The 21,583-nt window shown below is 42.6% G+C and overlaps 1 protein-coding gene across 1 annotated transcript in view; it reads right to left on the bottom strand.

The window, feature by feature from the left end:
• The window catches only part of LOC310925588 (ephrin type-B receptor 1-like), a gene marked incomplete at both ends in the record, with an annotated part of 117,269 nt that overhangs the window by 57,612 nt on the left and 38,074 nt on the right, over window positions 1-21,583 (bottom strand). The window contains 4 exons of the mRNA XM_083887569.1: window positions 15,051-15,231; window positions 15,348-15,566; window positions 16,212-16,502; window positions 17,875-17,939. Of these exons, the coding sequence (XP_083743695.1) occupies window positions 15,051-15,231; window positions 15,348-15,566; window positions 16,212-16,502; window positions 17,875-17,939 (756 nt within the window). The remainder of the gene's footprint in view (window positions 1-15,050; window positions 15,232-15,347; window positions 15,567-16,211; window positions 16,503-17,874; window positions 17,940-21,583) is intronic.

The raw sequence follows: 21,583 nt of genomic DNA, 5'->3' as shown, positions 1-21,583 counted from the left end.
GGGAAAGAGCAAAAGTGAGGTTTTATAAATGCTTTTCCACTTCAGATTTCTATTGAAGACTTTCTGTTCTGTAATAAAATGCTTACTTGAACAAAGTGCTCCCCTCTCAAAAACCCAACCCTAACGTCCCTGTCGCGAGAGGTGGAAACAGGTCAAGCTGGTCAATGGTAAAACTCATGGGCCAATCACCCATGAAGTGGATTCAATTTGATTACAGAAACATCGATGAAGAAAAAGAAACCCCACAACCTAGGAGATGAAGACTCTTCGGGCTTGCAAGCCCAAGAGACAATGAAGACGCATACTGAAAACCATATGGAGAGGGTGCGTCGGAACCTTCTATTCCGTAGGCAACATACAATGGCCTAACTAACTAACTGAACAAAGTGCAAATGTTAAACAGATAAATAGTTGAAGCCAGAGACAAAGTCCACACAAACTGGGGTCCAAACAATGACATGGACTGATCAAAGACGTAAATGAGTCAAAATCTCTGAAAGTTGCCATCAGATGTCAGAGGGTAAATTTGATTCAACACATGTTTTTTTGAAACAAGAAGCAGCGACCATCAATATGTTCACAGATATACCTTAGAATACCAGAGAAATGAACATGAAAGCATCATATTTCTTTCTGTCCAGATTATGTTGCTAGAATTGACCTAAACTTAATGTTTGGTTTGAAAAATAAAAACACTGCTGTTGCCATGGAGACAGCCAGGTTTGAGGAGTAAATGTCCATAAAAGAACTACTTGCATACGTCAGGCTCAAAGAAGAAGCAGTCATTCTTACAATTGAAATGATGCACAATAAATGCTAACGCATTTGTCTTCGTCCACATTATTGTTCGATTAAGGCAGACGTGGGTGCTGATCCCTGTTATATGGCTGTATGTATTATGTTTTTCACAACTAGTGCAGAGCCCGTAGGAAGTATGTATTCCTAAAGTGGGAGCTGAAGAAGATTTTTCAGTTATGCATGATAAGGAACGTAAAGGCTAACATAATACAAACTGTTTACATGTTATTTGACACTTGAGATACTATAAACATTAAGCATTAATTAAAAATGGAAGAGCACTAAATCTGTGTGACTGTGTGGCAAAGACCTGAAAGGTATGCAAACTGGTGCTAGCATGTGTGGTGAAGATCAATCCTGTATAATAAGGATTTTCTTCGTTTCATTTCCTGACGGCAGGAAAATAATTATTAGAGCTTCACTCAATTCAATTACTGGCCTAAAACAACAACAACAACAACAACAAAAAAAACCTAAAGGATGACAATTGGGGCTTTTGCAACTGTGAATGGCATTTTCAACGTTTTCTGACATTTTATATACAGATTATTTAGAATTATCAGTTGCAGAAGTGAAGATATGGCAAATGTGTGAAAGTAAAATTGATTAATACTTTTTTTTTTTGTTACGATGTTTTGGAGGCTTTATTTGATAGGACAGAATAGCACGGAGGGGTAGAGATAGAGGGGAGCAGACAATGACCACAGTCTGGAACTGATCCCAGGTCACCAGCTCTACAATCAAGCTATATCCACTACACCAATTAAAATGGTTCATATAGAGTCTGATCAGCCCTGGTATCAATATGCATCCTCGGTGATCACATCACAAATAGTGGCAAGTATGACTGACTGCTCACACCTGGCATTACGAAGCGTCTCCTGTGGTTTACATACGATCAAATCCGGCTTCCCCACCTCTTAATTCAAACACACACCAACGTCATGACTGCTTGCAGGAACAAAATTATGTCTTAAACGAATCCGACTGTGACTGCTGTTAGCATGTTTGTGTGTGTGTGTATCTGTGTGTGTGTGCAAAAGCAAGTGACAGAGAGAGACTGGAAGAGCTCAAGTGAATCAAAGCTGCACTCGGATTAATCAGTGTTAATATTGTGACAGTGGCTGCAGATAAATCATGCATGAAGACTGAATGGTGTGAAAGAAAAACAGGGGAAACTTCCACTGGTCAGAGGACGTCAAGCTGAGGTAGTGGCGTCTGTGATCAGATCTGAAGACGTACTGTGGGCCTTGAAGGGACACTGTGTAGTATTTATGGGTTTATATAACCCAAAATCCACTTGTTTATACATATTATGTGCTCCCGCATTGTCTAGTCGCTGTATAACAGTTTTTGTTTCATTTTCGTAGTGTTTCCAAAAGTCATGTAAAATAATAATAATGGTCACGGGCCGCTGTTGCATAGCCACTGTTAGGAGCCAGACGCCATGTTTCTACGGGAGAACAAATCAATCGTCGCTTTACTTGTAGCGGAAGTCCCGCCTCCACTCTCTCCGCTTCGTCTGCTACGGCCGCGGTAGCTCGCCCTCTCCCTCGCCGGCTTCTGACAGCTCTACCGCAGCCACGAAGAGCTGTCCCTCGCCCTCTCGTTGTCTGAATAAATACTAGAACCTCATCTGCTGACACGGCGAAAGACGACAAGGACGACATTTGACCGGCTGAGGATACCGTAACGCTCAGGACAGGGAGGGGGTGAGCAGAGGAGCAGTTTGTTGTTGTAAATTTCAGCCTCTCCTCTAGATGTCACTATAAACTACTTACTTCACCTTTAATGGAGGTCAGCATTTTCCATTCCATTGTGGGATGGAGAGTCTGTGTCCAGTGACAAGAGAGAGGCCAATAATATAATCCACAGACAGCGTTTATGGGTGCATTAAAGAAACTCTGGAAGAAGATTAAGTCCACTGAGGATGATTTTGTCACTAATATTGCCTATAAACAGACTGTGCCGTTCAATACCATCTCAATGAGGAAATGTACAGAACCGCATAATTGGTGAACTTGTGGGTGCTCGCTGAAATAGGATTTGTCGGGGAATGTTTTTGATGAGAGCCTGGCTCCTTGACAAGAAAGGCAACTTTTACAAATTTGCAGATTTATTGTCCCGAGTCTCTCCTAATAGACCAAAAAAAGAACAATCTCTAAATTGGGACCCTACCAGCTCAGTCCTACCACCAAACAAGTAATCTGTTTCAGAAAGCTACAAAACAGTACGATACTGCCTGACAGAGACAGGTAGACTGAGGGCTTTTAGCCATCCGACAAGCATGAGAGTGGAAGCATACATGACACTTTCAGAGTGTAAACCCTGTGGGGATTAGGGATTAAAAAGCTTGACAATGTTACCCCAGTGTCCCTGGACCTTTTTGCCACTCTACTATACTCTAACATAGAGAAAGCTGTGACGGGCAAGGTTCCATTCCATCAAAAGGCTCTTGACCTTTTCAATCCAGTCTGACTAAAACAGCAAGTTTGCCTAAATGTTCCACAATTTCCATTTGTGAGACTCCTTTCCCCTTTTGTTCATGCATCCATGTCACTCTCGCTCTCTTTGCACTCCGACGTTTGACTTTTCTTTGAGGTTGCGTGTCAGTGTCTTCTGTGCTTCTGCATGGGTCTTGGATGCACAGAGAGACATCTGGCTCGTCAAGGTCATTTATTCAACAACCTTCCTCATACAAATGGGGGCGTGTCACCATGGCAACAAGTCTTGCTCCCTCTTAGTTATGTCCGATTACCTCTCTGTATAGTTACTTCTCTCTCGCCATATGTCCAGCTGTCAAAAGATTTCAAACGGCAAAAACACTGAAAATAAAAATGAATGGTGTTTGTGTGTGTGTTCAGGATCGGTTATCTGTAATATTTTATATCAGGAATAGACCGAGGTATTGACGAGTGGCGGCTCATCAACTAGGTTCCCATCCGAATTTAAAATCTTCTGTGTTGTCCTAAGTTGCAGAGAGATGATGTAATAAAAGAAAAGAAGGAAGAATCACAGAGAACAGAACAAAGATGGAGACAGAAATTCAGCTGTGTCTAAAAAAAAAGGACAGTTTGAGAGGAAAAACCTGCAACAAAGGCTACAACAAGAAAGATCTTGTAGCCTTTCTTGCAGAGCCCAGACCAACGGTGGAGAGAGTTTTTGCAGTTTCTATTGTTGTACATCAGTTATTCATGTGTCACCGAATGAGCTTAATCCTAAAATTTGATATTTTAATCTATAATTGCAGTCTAATATCAACTAAAAGCAATATAGGCAATATATGTTATACACAAATGTACTCTATGGTTACAGTTTATATTTATTTATAATTGGGTTTGGGGATGGATAAATCTGTATCGGTATCCAATATTGGTCAGTATCACTGGATGGTAAAAATTTAAATCCGATACAATCCAAAGAAAAAGCATTCTAGCTGAGTCATGTTTGGGATGTTTAGTATAAGAATATTTGTTACACAGTTGGATAACGATTCCTTTGAAATGACTCAGCATAAATGTGTGCTAAAAGCTTCATAGTTCATAAATGCTGTAAAATGCCTTTATTGGACTAAGATCATTAGATGCTCCAGTTTGTGATATTGTATCAGTATCGGACACAAAGAAGTGGTAGTGTCCAATGCCTATTTGGGTCAAATAGTTTGTCATTTTTAGAAAGTGGGTCCCTACTGCATATAAAAAGTTAGGGAAAACACAGTGCTGTGGCTTTTGGATGGATGATTTGACAAACTGGCCTTGAATAGATTAACTTTTATACAAGTTTAATTTGTATGCCTTTTTGTGGAAAAGCAATATCAAGCAATTAAGTATTTTTATTGAAGTAAATACAGTGTTATGATGCACCAGCAGGGCTGTTTTGGCATCTTACTTGTGATACATAGTTACATCACATCTGAAAACTAACTTTTACATACTGCACCCCCTCACCTGCTGCCACTGATTTAAGCCCAATTTATACTCCTGCGTAAAGTGCTCTGTGTAGGCTACGCAGAGTCCTCTGCGTCGACGCAGAACCTGTCGAAGAGCCTCTGCGTCGTCTCCGGGTGCACGGAATATTTTTTAAGTGTCCGTCACTCCGTCAAGGGACAACGGAGACGGCAAGAGCTGCGATTGGTCCTCAGGACAGGCCAAACGAAGCTGCTCTGTGCCGGCTCACAGTGAGCACCGAGCGTCCACAGAAGGCGGAGCTGAACACCGCCGACTTCGTCGCTGCCGAACTATAAATACGTCATATCTTAACACACACAGCACATGTTTAGACTCTAAATGGCCAATTTCTCGCCTCAAATTATCTTAAAACTGCGTTCCGGGACACAGAAAAGTGACAAACGGCCACTGTTTCAACAACAACAGTCTTTCTCCCTCGGACGCCATTGCTCACTGTAGCCAAAAGCACAACAACCTTGCGCAGCGACCCCTACTGATCGGGCGGGAAATTGCAGCGCCTATCCGACACCACGACGCAGAAGTATAAAGGCTCGAGTCTATGTGGTGACGCAGACGGATAACGCATTACGCAGTCGGAGAAGTATAATGTGGCCTTTAGGCTTTGTCAATTTTTCCAAAATTAAAGGTTAATTAAACCTGCTATAGCCAAGTGACAGATTTTTAGTACAGTTGTATTCCATTGTAATGTGGACCTGAATTGGTGTGGATATGTCAGCAAAAAAAATGTATAGCGCTTTTAAGGCAGTTTAGAAAATGAAAGAAGTCTAAGAACAGATGGGAACACAAGAAAAAAATGCAAGTAACTAAAGAGAGAGGGTGAGGGAATGCTGTGAGAATGAGGACATTTTGGCTGGTTTTCTATCATACCTTAAAAGGACTATGGGTAAAAGACATGGTTTAAGGGTTGGGGTAAGGAGTTAAAGAATGCATTATAAAGTGTCCTCACTAAGACAGTTGTACAAAATGTGCGTGTGTGTATTTACGTCTGTTAAACGCCTGCAGGATTTGAAAACCCTTTTCTTTTTGAGGTCCACAGCAGGGGTCGTTTGTGTATCGTGTGTGTATTCAGTGATAGTACTTATATTTGTCGTGTGGTGCGGTTTGAAGTCGGTAATTTTAATGCTTTTGACTTTTTTTTTTTTATACACACCTGCACACTCGGTACTTTGATGTGTTTTTTTTTCCTGGATGGTTTGCACAGCATCCATCCTGGTTTGGTGCAACATAAACACCTTATCTGTAGCCTGACACACACACACACGCACGCACAAATATGAGCTCCAATAACACGTCCAGTTTCCTGCCAAGTTGTTATCAGCTGATTGGCAGAGGAGCACACGAGAAAGGTGCCAGCTCGGCACAGACAGACGGGACATGCTCTGTCCCGTGACACATTAAATCACTGTTTAAAGCACAGAAGGCTTTGACTTAAAGGAATACTTCACCAATTTGCTTTTAGCTTTGTATTACTAGAATAGGGGTAGTATTTTTTGAGAAAATGTGCTTCCCAACCTCAGTTTCACCTGAGTTGAGAAATATCTTCATTCTTGTTGCATGCCCACCAGTGACACTTGGTCACTTGGTCCAAGGCTTGAAACTGCAACACTTACCCCGGATTTCCACTGGACGCGGAACGGACGCGGAACGGCAGCGGCGCGTTTCTGCTTCGTCCTCTGCCCGGCGTCAATCCCCACCGGGCGCGTTACGGCAGCGGTGTGGTGCCTTGGGAGCCAGCGGTATTCACGGAAGATCACGCGATAATCTTGAACAGACGCGAGTTTGCGAGATCCAGCGATAGACTGTGTGTATAAAGGAAACATCAACAACAGCTTCTTTCATTCTCCGACGTGGAAGAACTGTTGATCTGGTGTCATAAATGATTTTATGTTTCTCCACTTCAACAATCAGTCTCTCGTCGTACATCATGACTCTCCGAGACGCTCTGATTAATTGACTGTTTACCTGACAGCACCGGTCACGACGTAATGTTGATGTGAAGTTGTGACAGGCTATATGACCTGCGTATTGTGTTTTATTTTGAAAGGGGGGCGGAAATGTTTTACTTTGATTCTGTGTCGGACTTCCTGTATTGTGCGATCTGCTTCGTTGAAATTTACGAGGTTCAGCAGCGGCAACGGAAAAAATAGAACTGATTCCTATCGATAGCGCTGCGGCGCGGTGAGCCGCTTCTGGGACGCTGCTGAGACGCGCCGCAGCGCGGCCGGTGGGAATGTTCTTATTGATTAGAATGGAAGCCATTTGCAAAGGCGATCGCGCCGCTGCCGTTCCGCGGCCGTTCCGCGTCCAGTGGAAATACAGGGTAATTCTGCACTTTTTAAACCCACATGTAGGGGGGGCGGGACCTCATTCTCAGAGTGTAAACAGTGTCTGCAGTCTTTGCTAACAGTTACTCCAGTCACTGGTGGGCACATAACAAAAAAAGAATGACGAACTAGTCATATTTTATGCACTCAAGCTTATAATGCATTATAATCTACTTAATACTCGTAATGCTTTATACAATAATAAAATAATACTGTAAATAATGTAGGCCTTATAGTACACAGAGGGAAAAAACATGACGTAATGTGGGTTCAATCCTGCAACCTTCTGAACACAAGTTTGCTTCCTTAACCTCTAGACCAACTCCCTTAGCCTGTCTCAAGATGAAGATTTATTTCTTTCCACTGATAAAGTGTTTTTGACCGCAAATTAGAAAGACAATAAAAGACTCAAAAGAAGAAGTATGCTGTAATAATGCCGGTTGGTGGTTGGAACGTCCATGTGGTGCGTGGTTACTCACTACCTGACCCGTACCGGAAACTTGGCTTGCTTGGCTGAATTGCCAAAGCTCCAAATGTGTGAGGAATGGGAGGTGTGGCGTGAGTGAGTGTGAAAAGCCTCATTTGCGTGACTCTGGAGGCAGACCCTGTAGCTAAACGCAAATCGGTAGTCTCGAAGTATTCCTTTAAGCGTTTCACAGGTGCATGGAGCCAGAAAAAAATATCAGCAGAGTCTTCAAACTCCACGTGACACACTATTTGAAAAACACATCAAACCCTCATTGTGAAATAAAGTCCAAACTAATACATTACAGTGTATAATACCAATACAAATACTGGATTACCCTGAAGCACACCTTGGACAGGTCACCAGTCCATCACAGGGCCACAACAAACAACCACCCACTGTCACACTCACGGTCAATTTAGAGTGTCCAATTTACCTAATCCACATATTGCATGTTTTTGGACTGTGGAAGGAAGCCAGAGAATCCAGAGAACATGCAAAGAAATCATTCCTCCCAGTGGCCATTAGACTTTATAATTCCCATCTGTAGGGTCAATTTATTAATTATCATATTGATAATGTCTATCATGTACACATTGTACATTCTTCTAATTTCTTTTTCATTCTTGTTTCAAACAAGAACTTTAATTTTAATTTAATTGTAATCTTAATTTCTTGCACTCTATTTGTTGTTCTTATTTTAATTGTAATGTTTAACTTGTGTGCTAATATTAACTTGTGTGCGGTTTCTGTACTTGCTGAGTCCGATATGGAGCAACTGTAACGGAAAAAATTTCCTTCGGGATAATAAAGGTTCACGAATCCGGGTCTTCTTGCCGCAAAGGCAAGAGCAGTAATCACTACACCGAGCGTGTGGCCCCAGTGTAACATCATTAAGTCGTACTGCAGGACAACGTACTGTATTACTCGATTTCCCAACAGAGAAATGTCGAAATAATGCGTGTTACTTAAAAGACTGACACAAGAGGATTGAGTCGAGCAAATAAGGGGGAAACACCGAGGAGTGAGTTAATCACCTGAAGCATCACCGTCTGAAACTGTGAGCAGAGTGCAGGCACACAGTCTCACCAGTAATTAGACTCGTCCCCAAGAACAAGGCGCTCAGTGGAACAACCCCCGCAACTCACTTCATTACCGTGTTTCTCAAATACATCAAACGTCATGCTACTGCTTTTTTTTTTATGTGGCCAAAGACAAACTGCCAATCATTACATTACGAAACAATAAATATTGTAACCTGATGGAGATTTAATTCTGCCAGGACTGATAATTCTTGATTATTAATATACAGCATATAATGAACGACAATAAGTCAACTTGGTGGTGATGTTTCAGATTCCTTGGAAGTGGAATGAATGAATGAATGAACTGAGTTTTCATGTCCGTTGCAGATGTTTCTAGTCATACGCAGCAGAAAACTGAAATGATAAATGACCGAAAGTGGTGCGGACTTTGGGGAATGAGCAAGTTAATAAAGCTGCCGGAACGAAGAGCATGACTGGTGTTATGGCTATCGACTACTGAGCTACGCGAACATTAGAATTAGCCTTTTGTTTAGCCTTTAAGGCACATGTGTTAAACTCAAGGCCCGGGGGCCAAATGTGGCCCTCCACATCATTTTATGTGGCCCACGAGGTCTATGCTGCTTTAGATAGATTAGATTTCTTTATTGTCATTGCAACAAAGTACAACGAAAAAGTACGGTCCAGGCCTTTCAGTGCAATATAATATAAAAATATTAAATATAAAAACTTAAAACAACTATATAAAAACTTAAATAAAACTTGAGGACACAGAGTATGTTTAAAAACAACATAAAAGACACACACTATACAGGGGTAGGAATTACGCTGATATTGATTATTGCACAGGGGTGGTGAGGTAGTGGCTGTTGCATATTTGATGGGGAACTATTTCTGTAGGGAAGCATTAATGGCTCTGACGGCAGTTGGAAAGGAACGTTTTTCAATCTATTTGTCCTGGTTTTGATGGCCCTGTACCGTCTGCCAGTAGCTCGAACAGTGAGTGGCCCGGGTGATGATAGTCCTTCAGAATGGTGTTTGCTCTCCTGAGGCAGAAAGAGCCATGGAAGGTCCTCTAATGTGGGGAGGGGGGCACCCAATAACCTTCTCTGCCATTTTGGTGACCCTCTGGAGTTCTTTTCTGTTTGCCACTGTGCAGCTGGCAAACCAAGCCCAAAGGCAGTAGGCGAGTATACTCTCCATTGTGGAGCGATAAAAAGACACAAGCAGTCTCTGGCTGATGTTGTTTTTCCTGAGGATTCTCAGGGAGTGAAGTCTTTTTTTGTGCCTTTTTTACCAACTGTGTGGTCTATTGTTCCAGGTCAGTTTCTCCTCAAAGTGGACTCCCAGGAAGCAGAAGTCACTGACCCTTTCCACATAGTCCTCCTCAATGAAAATGGGTTTTAGGTTCGTTCGGTTTCTCCTAAAGTCTATGATGAGCTCCTTTGTCTTGGATGTATTGAGGAGCAGGTTATTGTTCTTACACCACACAGTCGGCTGTTTCACCTCATCCCGGTATGCAGACTCATCTCTACCAGTGATGCAACTTATCGCTGTGGTGTCGTCTGCATACTTAATGAAGGTGTTGCTGTTGCTCGTGGGCGTACAGTCTGAGATGTAGAGGGAGAAGAGCAGAGGGCTCAGCACGCAGACTTGAGGGGTGCCAGTGCTGAGTGTGAGGGGTGTGGAGGTGTGGGTACCAGTCCTGACCCTCTGTGGGCGTTCAGTCAGGAAGTCCTTAATCCACAGGAATGTGGAATGGGGTAGTCCAAGGTTCAGCAGTTTCCTCACCACAAGGCCGTGGGGAAGGATGGTATTGAAAGCTGAACTGTAATCCACAAAAAGAAGGCGTAGTTTGCTGCAGGCTAATGTTGTTGTGCAGCAGTCCGAGGGCCGAGCTAGCATTTGCGTCCGGTGGAATGTAAATGTGACCCCAGTAAACAGACCCCAGTCTTTGTGTCGTTATACCAGTTGTTGTCGATGCAAATACACAACCCTCCTCCGTTGCTCTTAGTCACTGGTCCTGTCGAGGTGCCGTGTTTTGAAGCATGCTAACTCGATAGCAGAGTCCGGGATGGATGAATGGAGCCACGTTTCGGTAATGAGAACAACACAGCAGTCTCTGGTGACATTGTCCAAAGACGCCTGGAGTCTCAACTCGTCCATTTTGTTGGCGAGGGATCTCACATTTGAGAGGAGAGAGGCTGGGAAGCGGTTGTTTTTTATGGCCGTTTCTGTAGCCTTTCCGGCCCTGCATCCCCGCTTCCGCTTGAACTACCTGCACCGCTTCCACTGCCTCCTCGCTGGTATCGCGATTCACGAAGAGTCGGCGTCCCTTGCTTATAAACTCCGGGATGTTGTACGAACGGGAGGACTCCGCCGTGAGACTCATCTCGCGTGAAACTCCAATGTTTAACAGATCCTGTCGGCTGTAGGTCATGTAGGCTCGAGAAAAATTGGTAGAAATAAGCAGGACGTACATAATAAACAAAACAAAGCACTGAGGGAGAGAGCACAGAGCCTCTGTGTCTACGCGAGCCGCCATCTTAAAAAGAACGTGTTAAAAAGATGTGTGTGTTGACCATACACTACACTTCCCACAATGCATGGCGATTGCGTTACCGTGAAGTCACGGCATCCCGGCACTAGATCGCAGCGTATCATTGTATATGCATCATGCGACAAATGACATTGAGATCCTGATCCCAAAATGTCCAGGAAGAGAAAGACTGATGCAGATGGAAGGCAGTTTTTAAGAAAGATGGGAAGGCGAATACATGTTTGTGCTTCAAGGAGAAAAAACGGTATGTCTTTTGTGTTATGAGGCGATGTCGGTCATCAAAGACTACAATCTATCTAACTTGTGCTTCTAAGTCTTTTTCTGAGGGTGCGTTCTTTCTTACAGTTATATCTGGCCCTTTGAGTGCAACCATTATGATGGTGTGGCCCTCAGTGAAAATGAGTTTGACGCACCCGCTCTAAAAGCTTCCTGTAGCTTCTAATTAGAATCTGGATTCTGGCGCAAGGTATTTTGGACCATTCTTCTTTACAAAACAGTTCCAGTTCGGTCAGGTTTGAAGGTTTTTCAAGCACGGACAGCCCGCTTTAAATCACACCACAAATTTTCAATAATATTCAGGTCTGGGGACTGAGATGGCCATTCCAGAATGCTGTATTTGATCCTCTGCATGAATACCTTAGTAGATTTTGGCAAAGTCATCCTTTCTGGTATACGAAGGCCACCGTAGTTCTGTGAGGGGAGGAGTCTATCGTCTCGCCATTAGATTATATTGTAATTAAAATGAAAAGTCCTATTTCACAGACAACATAAGCTACACTACTTTTATTAAGCATCTAGAGGAAAGGACTAACATAATTCCACCTTAATTCCCGGAGCAAAGAAATATAACATGAATATAATAACGTCAGACATAATCACTGTCGACCATGAATCATGCCTCCACACTCAAACATCACAAACTCCTCTTTCAATGCAAAGAGACAATGACACCAAAAGGCTAAGCTATCATTTCAGCGCATTTAATGAATTTTACTCTGATAGAATACTATTAATCAGTCTAGTCAGTGCTAGGGTTTTATCACTCTTTTTCTCTTTTTTTTCCCTCTCTCCTTGGTTTGTCCTTTTTAATTCCTTCCTTCCTGATCTGATACTCCTGTTTCTCTGACACTCTTTGACACGCCGGGACTAATTTGCACTAGACTTATCTAGCGGGAACACGCAAATCTAATTAACATGAGATGAGGCGGCCTCAGTTATCATTTTACCATATGTACATACATCACACACGCGGCCGTACGCCCACACACACGCACACACACAATGGATGAGACTCTCCAGGGAAAATAAGTAATGATGGGTATTACTTTGGAGAGGAAATGGGGAAAGAGGCCAGATATAAAGAAAAAGGAGGAAATAGAGATAAACTGAATACTGTTCTGTTCAAATGTCTCAGGGCACCGTCCGTCAAACTCTGTGACCACTGGCATTTGGATTGGAATGATGTCAATGAAAGTTGGTTTTACATAATAGCAAGCTGTCAATGACATTTCCTGTATTTGCAGGTTGTGTTCCAATATAAAGGGATTGATCATTGCTAAAACGACAAATCCATTGGTGGCCTAATACTTTTTGGACAATGCCAAAGTCCGGCCTGCGGGCCAATTGCGGCCGTCGTGAGATTGTGTAGGGGCCTGCAGCTTCGGCTTTCATTCCTGCATGGCTTGAGCCCCTTTTCCATTCATGGTCCCAGCTCGCCTTGCCTCAGCACGGTTTAGTTTGGTACTACTAAATAGTATCTACTCAACGTGAATGGAGCCATCACTGCACAGCTGCACGACACTGCCGTGACTTCGTTTTACACTCAAATTTAAAAGAACAAACCCAGAAAAGCGCTAGAAAAATTGACGAAGCAGCTTTGGTTGCATGAACAATCTCAGTCCCTCCCTCGTAAACCAAGTTGCTACCATGCTTGCAACCTGCAGAGTGGTCAGAGCCTCTGGAGTGGCAGTCAAACTGAACAGTCAAGTTTGGTTGTGCCCTCATCCTCTTCCCCCCCGTGTCTCACTCACAACAACAGCATGTGAACATTGAGTGAGCAGAGGCGAGAATCAGCGCTGAAAGCGAGGAGATCGTCAGTTATAAAAAAGGACACACTACCTCACCAGTATGGCAGTTTTTAGGGCCAATTCCAATTCCTATCTTAAACCTCAGTCTTAACCCTCAAGCTCAACCCTTAATCTTAACTGGCCCTCAAAACCAAGTGTTGAGGGTTATTTTGTCACTTAGAAATGGGACACCCCTTAAATGCAGATACGTCTTCAGACTGTGGGGGGCGGAATAACGCGAAAGCAGCGTCCAGTCTGTCAACTCCAAAAAAGAAGAAGAAGAACACATTTACGTCACGATTATTTATTACGATCCATTTGTCAGTCAAGTTATTAGGTTGTCAGTTAGTTATAAGATGATACTCATACAAATATTCAGCTGACAGTTACCACACACCACGGCTTATTGAAAAGTAAACGAGTGCAAACGATCGCATGTGCGCACCGGCCGGCTATTGACAAAAGATCGTAAAATAAGAATAAATGTTACGCAACAATGACGTCAGTAATCCATAATATGGGCCTAAACTGAGATAATACAATGGTTTTCATCATTTTTATATCTCTATTAACAAAGAAAATACTTAATTTGAATCGCACTCGCTTCGCTGCTTTCGACGCCATCTTTGTTATGTGAAAACACGCAATGCATTCTGGGTAGCCCTTGCTCCCAAGGGTGGTCTCGGAAAATCTCAATATTGAGGGCGATACAGCCCTTAAACTTGGCCCTCAACTTAATTTTTCTGATAATCGAGACAGCACTTGCACTAGAGGGAGCGCACATTTTTGAGATTGAGGGTTAAGATTGAGGGTTAAGCAAGGAATTATTCTACCGTCTTTGTCACTCGCACCCCTTGGATTACACATGCTTTACGGCATGGCAATCAACAACATCTACTGCGACGTAGAGATACACAGATTGTCCTGTTGAGGTACTCTGCAACAATGCCATATGATATGAACCGTACAAAGACATAAATGAGCCAAGAAGAAGTTGAGAAGTATCATGAACGTGCTTGACATTATCATTTTCCTTTGTGCGGTCTGATTGATAACTAAAGTGATTAAAATAAGAGGAAAGATTCTGAGTTTAGAATGAAAGTTAAACTTTTTTGTATTATATATATTATTATTATTGTATTATTATATTATTATTTTACTAACCCTAACCCTAGGTCATGAAAAATTTATGCCCAGCCCTAAAACAGGCCATTAGATTTGGTTACATTTCCATTCAAAAATTGTGACAATGAACGTTTTTTTTTATATAAAATAGTGCATTTGTATGTAAATGTTACTGTTAAAAAAAAGAAGTGAAGTGACCAACGCCCCCGGAAATCTTCACATTATCATTCATTACCATTCCCTCCATCGACGACAAGAGTCATGCAGTCATGAATATGCAAGTCCAAAAAAACACATGAACCGCTTACATCTAAAGTAAAAACTGAGGTTGTCTCCATGCTTAGTGATGCCTTTCCTGGTCCCGGACACAATGATCACAGTTGTATTTCATAGGTCCTACAGATTTATATGTAACGTTACCTCTGACATGCTTCTGTGAGATATTGGCTTGCTGAAATAGTCGGTTGCTATGGTAGTTTATTAGAAGCATGTTTCTTAGACATTGATTTGCCGTCATACTGTCTTTGTTAGTTCACGCTCCGAGATAATATGACTTTGTAGTGCTGTAGGGTTTGTCAGCCGCAAGGTCTTTAAAAAGTAATTAATCCAGTCGACACACCTGCTCTCAACTCTACCGTGATTCTTTTTTTTCCTACAGTACCGTTTGAAGTAGCACGGGGTCATTAATATATAGATTTACCTCGACACACGTTGCCATTGTCTGGTTCGTAACCCGCACGGCAGCTGCAACTGCCGATGGGAACCATCCACTCTCCGTCTCCGTTGCAGTAAAGCTTTATGGGCACGTCCACCTCCTCGGCGTTGGGAATGCAGCTTCCTCTGGCGATGACTAATGAGGTGGATTCTGCTCCAGTCAGTGTCTGCACAAAAACAGCACATTTTAAATGTTTGTATGTTTTTGATGACAGCTCCGATGCAACGCAGAAACACAGTGTTTAATGAGGGGGACGGGGGACGGGGGGGGACGGGCCCATACCTCTGGGAAAAAGGCAAAGTTCTGCACTATGCTGGGGCATTTCTTGTAGAAGACTCGGACAGCCAGAAGGGACATGCAAGCACCCAGATCCTGGAAGGCCAAGTGAAAGCCTCTGCCTTTGGACAGTGGCCCAAAACTCCGCACTTCTGTGTTCACCTTCATTAGTCTCCCCCCAAAATCAACCTGGGAGAAACTCTCATCTGCCGCAATGGTGTCCACCTGTCAGAGACACAGAGACAAGGACAGGAGAGGCATGATAAGGTTATTCTGGCCCTGTTCTTTATGGAATCTTCGTGTAGTTTACATTGACTGAGTAATGTTTGAAGCTCTTGTAAAATACTATATTGCAACCGCATACCATTTCATTTTATATGGTGGAATTTAGTCTTAATTTGCTCTGTATCCCAATGATGGCAGCAGAGGTGGCTGTTTGGAGAATTAAACAACCGCATAGGTGACTGAGCTACACTGAACATAAAAACTGATCCAGCATATTGCTGCCGTCCCGGGAACATCATGAACCTGATGACTTTTAATGAGCTAGAAAATACAAACCCAGTCTCAGCTCTGTGACAATTAATATTTCCGATTATCCGTTGGGTTTATTTAGAAGCCAAAGTACTGGAACTTTATGACCCAAGATTAGAGATATTAGATTTCAGGCAAGAGTGATATATAATCATTATGCAAAATACTGCAGCATCAGAATCACACATAGCATTATATGGTCCAATACTTATTGTGTTCTTTGTGCTACATAACACTGCAATATCGAGTAGAATTTTACTTTGAAACATACATTGAAAAGTGAAAATAGTTACGCATTGCCATCTACTCAAAATCGATCATTTCTGGTTACTTTACCTTCAGAAAAGGTGCATTGGCCCAGTACTCCACCCCTTTGATGCCCTCTGACACGGTCCTGTCGGTCTCAAGGTAGTAAAGGTTGAAGGTCTCCTTGCAGGAGCCGAGGACGCTGGGGATGGAGGCGCAGTCGCGCACCGTGAAGCGGATTTCCACGTAGATGCGCTGCGCCGCCCGTCGGTCGATATACGTCGTGAGGAGCCAGTTGTTCTGGCTGGGCTCGAACACATTACAGACCTGGTACGTCCTGATGGTGTTGAGGTTCTCGTCATAGCCGCTCACCTCCTCCCACTAGGGGAAAGTGCATGTGCGAGGAAAGGGCAGGAGGTGCAGATGAGTGGGGAGGGGAGAGGGGAGAGAGGAGGCTGAAATGATTAATGGGTTTACCAAGACCTGACACAAATTAAACTTTCTCACTCCCTTGCTCCTGTTTTGTCCATCTCCTACTCCCCCCTCCCTCATTTACTTTTTTCCTCTCATCTACCTTGTTCTGTGCTGCACAGGGCCGACCATTCATCACAATTAGAGCCACTCATCTCGGCACACATGCGCGCACATGACTTAACGCAACGGATACTGGGTAACTGCCAAGCCAGCATCTAAAAACAACATTTTACTGTGGTTGAAGAACACACTGTGTAATTTATATGTGTATACCAGTGTTGTTTTTGACAACCATCGTAGATTTAGTCTTAGTCTTAGTCTTTTGGACGAAAATGCTTATTAGTTTTAGTCACATTTTAGTCACTTCTATATGTGATAGTTTTAGTCGAGTTTTAGTCAACGAAAACTCAAAAGGGTTTTAGTCTAGTTTTAGTCGACGAAAACTCAAAAAGGATTTAGTCTAGTTTTAGTCGAAAAAAGAAGTATAGTCTTTTAACAAATGTATTTAGGTCAATAAGTATTGGAGATTGTTGTTGGGCAGTGTCGCACATAAGTTGTGAAAATAGCAGCAGATCTATAAGTTCAACACATTGTGAGCTTGCAGATTGGCTATTATTACACACAAAGAGATGACCACACTGTCACTGAATGTAAACATGGCTAAACATGCTGCTAAAGAAACACACACATAATGAATTGACGTTAGCGTAACAAAAGCTAACTTTAGCCACTACTCCTAACAACTGTGTCCAGTTATTGTCATGTACCTAAATAATCCATCTGTCTGTTGTTAGCATAAAGATCGCTAGCTTAAAATGCTAACGACTCCACTTACATAAGTGTCGGGTTAGAAGAAGTCCCTCTGTGGGATTCCTTATCCATCCTCATTCAACGGTGAATGCACACACACACACACACGTGTGTGATTGGCCGAAAAAACGAAATGTCATGCGTTTTAAACGTCTGACAGACCACCCACTGACATTTTCGTCCATTGTCGTCTCGTCAACGAAAACTCACACACGTCTCGTCATGTTTTCGTCATCAAAGAGTCATGTTTATCTCGTCACCGTCTCGTTGTCGTCATGAAAAAAAGTGGCGTCAACGAAAAGATTTCGTCATCGTCATCGTTGACGAAAACAACACTGGTGTATACTGCTGAATGTTGTGTGCCACACATCTGTGATCTACTGGAATACATTTTTTTGTTGTTGTCACCTTGCATCTGTAATTAGGATTTTGAGACACACAGTTACAGTATTTTGTATGTTGTTCTTACTCCATTGGCAGGGAACGATATCCAACCCAGCTCAGCTGTCGCCGTCCTCGTATCCATCACTGTCTCTGCGAGACAAAAAGAGAGACAGACAGGAGGAGAGAGGTGAACTGAGGGAACTGAAGGGGGAGGACAGGTGAGGTTTTTTTTATGAGTCAGCTCAGACACCAAGCTGTGGGCTGCTGCACATTGATGCACGTCATTCAAATTCATTAAATCCCCATTTTACACACTTTCTGCATTGGCTCTCCTTTCTATGGTAGATTAGCAGCCACAAACAAACCAGGCCTCTTGTTATGCTAACACATTACATTACAAAAAGTAAAAAGCATATAAAAGACTTCCGTGCTAATAAAGTTGGATTAAAGTCTATTAATCAATGTACTACAGTATATAATTAAACAACATGCTAAATGCCTGGTTTATCCTCGAAACGGTAAAACATAAAGAGAAAAGTGATGGCTGCTGGCCTGTAAGCATGTGTTAGCAGCATTAGCAGTTAGGACAAAGTCAGTAAACAGTTAGCAGCAGCAATGACATTAAGAGAATTGATACAACGGTTAGTTAGAAACAGTTAGTTCCGACCAGTTGCAAGCAAGTCCTTCGATTGGACGAGAGGCATTTCCAATGAGCGCACTGGGACTCGTCACCGTTAGTATCCCTCCGCTTCACAGGTGAGCATTATAATCAATAATTACACCAAGTGTCAGTCGTCAACCAGCCTACACTGTTACACCTGCTTCAGGACAGATTCACTCACTCAGCAGACACGCAGTGTGATTCAGGCAGAAGAAAGTACACAGAAAAGACAAGTTTCCAGAATTTAAATTAGATTGTGAATGGACGTCAGGAGAGGACGAGGAGAAGAATGGGGACGTTTCATTGCAAAACCTCCCAGTGTGTTTACGTGACATCAGCGAGCTAGATCATGGCAGTGAATGGACTAATCATGATGGCATATCATGATCACAACAGCCATTTAACTGGTTGATTATATAATAATCATTATCTTAACCTGTTTAAGCTTCTAATTTTCAACTACAAAAGATAGTTTGTTTAACTCCTGTATAAAAAGCATCACACTCCATGTTACAGTGGTATGTTTGGTATGTTATGTATATTTGACACCCCTGCTCTAAACGCTTCCTATAGCTTCCAATTAGTCTGGATTCTGGCGGAAGGTATTTAGGACCATTCTTCTTTACAAAACATCTCCAGTTCAGTCAGGTTTGATGGTTTCTGAGCATGGACAGTCCGCTATAAATCACACCACAAATTTTCAATAATATTCAGGTCTGGCGACTGAGATGGCCATTCCAGAACGTTGTATTTGTTCCTCTGCATGAACGCCTTAGTAGATTTTGAGCAGTGTTTAGGGTCGTTGTCTTGTTGAAAGATCCAGCCCCTGCACAACTTCAACTTTGTCACGGATTCCTGGACATTGTTCTCCAGAATCTGCTGATATTGAGTGGAATCTATGTGACCCCCAACTTTAACAAGATTCCCAGTCCCTGCACTGACCACACAGCCCCACAGCATGATGGAACCGCCACCAAATTTTACTGTAGGTAGCAAGTGTTTTTCTTGGAATGCTGTGTTCTTTTTCCACCATGCATAACGCCCCTTGTTTTGCCCAAATAACTCTATTTTAGTTCCATCAGTCCACAGCACCTTGTTCCAAAATGAAGCTGACTTGTCCAAATGTGCTTTAGCATACCTCAAGCGACTCTGTTTGTGGCGGGTGCAGAGAAAAAGCTTTTTCTGCATTACTCTTCCATACAGCATCTACTTGTGTAAAGTGTGCTGAATAGTTGAACGATGCGCAGAGACACCATCTGCAGCAAGATGATGTTGTAGATCTTTGGAGCTGGTCTGTGGGTTGACTGTGACTGTTCTCACCATCCTCTGCAAAGATAAGCTGCGCTTCTGAGAGCTGGTGTGCTAATTGTGTCACTTCCGGGTATTGGCCAATCACAAGACGGTTGGGAAGGCTCTACGCTGGTTGGCCAATCACAACACAGTCTGTCTTCTGGGTGTGAGATTTCAGTCTGAAACACCGCGGCTAAGGAGAGCGTCAGTAAGGAGAGATTTCTATCGGCTCGTTTACAGCAACAAGCTGGTTTTTGACCATAAAAACAAGTTAATGTATGTAAGTAAACCTCCATAACTAACATATATGTGCAACAGGATCACTCTATGTGAGCTTTAACGTTTTATGGCAATTTATGAACCAAACAAATACATTATTTGAAGCTCTGGCACTGAATACGAGCAATGGCCTGCAGTCTCGTGCCTACAGCCGCGCTCGTGCAAACTGCACTCCCTTCCGTGCGATACCGCTTAAGTGAAGTACAGCCAGGGTTAATGGTGCGTTCACATGGTTTCGACGGAAAGGGAGGAACAGGAGAAACGTGTGATTATGACCTGGGAGAAGGGTTAGTCGATGGCTACAGATTTGGCACATGGTGTGTGTGTGTGTGTGTGTAATGTAACCACGCATGGACTATGACTCCGGGGGGAGAGGGTGTACAGATTTAGTGTGGTCTAATGCTAATTATCCTTAGCACAGATCATTAGAATAAGCTTGTAGAAAAGCATGTTACAGCTTTGTTGCCTGTCAAACCTGTGACTGAGGTGATTTGTCGTAACAGTTGGGATTCATTCAATCACTCGATTAAGTTTCACTTGGCTGACGACACTTTGCGATTCTTCACCAGTGTCAGCAAACACAGCGGCGTGAGGCAGCTCAGTGTTTTGTTTCACCTCACTGTATGAGCTGGCAATCTTCACTTTGATTTATATCTTAAACACAAACCAAGCTTTCAGGCAACAATATTTAATGTGAGAATGAATTTGCAGCCATTCTGCGCCCAATTTGTTATTTAACATCTTTTCCAGTTGGGGACACTGTTGGTGTCAGAAATCCCTGATATCTCAGGCTTAGAACTCGCCATTAGCCAAATGGATTTTCTTGATTGTACTAAGATGCTGGTAATTACGGTTTAAATTATTTGCCTGAAGGCAGCATTAAAAACAACATTAACAGTTAGCAACAACAAAAAACGGTTAGAAAAGAAAATGTTATGAAATTGGGGGGACAAGGGGGGAGGCACTGGGCGTAGAATAAAAGCCACTAACCTCTGTATTCTGTAAACAAAAAAACAGACACTTATCATCCCATCTTCACTTATCCTTGTTTTGCAAGGGACATGATATCTTGTTCTTGTAATATGACTGTTACTTTTTAAAGATGAAAAAACTATTGTGACCAAAGTCATAACATTATGGGAATTAACTGAGAAGAGCAAATGTGTGCATTATATTATGATTTATTTGATGACTGATTTATATCTTGTTCCAAACTAAATATATAAAGAGAAATCTTCATCCATTTCCCCAAGTGCATCAATTCTGATTCTACCTGGTGTGACTTTACCAACTGTAAGTAAGCAGGCTCACCAGTTCCTGCAAAACACCATCAATTAGCATAAATATAAGTCTAATTCAACAAGCTGTGATGTGAATTGTGCAGGGAGCACTTGGCTGTCGCCCGGTGCCACTACTCAAATCGCATCCTCACCCGAAACCAATGCAGCAAAACCTCTCATCGCCTACTAACATGAACATTGATTAAATCACAGCTGGGTGACACACTGACACAGCGCAGTACATCTGAAAGCTAATTATATCCTCTCTCCGATGGCAACAAAAG

The sequence above is a fragment of the Microchirus variegatus genome, assembly GCF_963457635.1.
Source record: "Microchirus variegatus genome assembly, chromosome: 4".
In the NCBI taxonomy this organism is placed as follows: domain Eukaryota; kingdom Metazoa; phylum Chordata; class Actinopteri; order Pleuronectiformes; family Soleidae; genus Microchirus; species Microchirus variegatus.
This window is presented reverse-complemented; position numbering and strand designations above follow the sequence as displayed.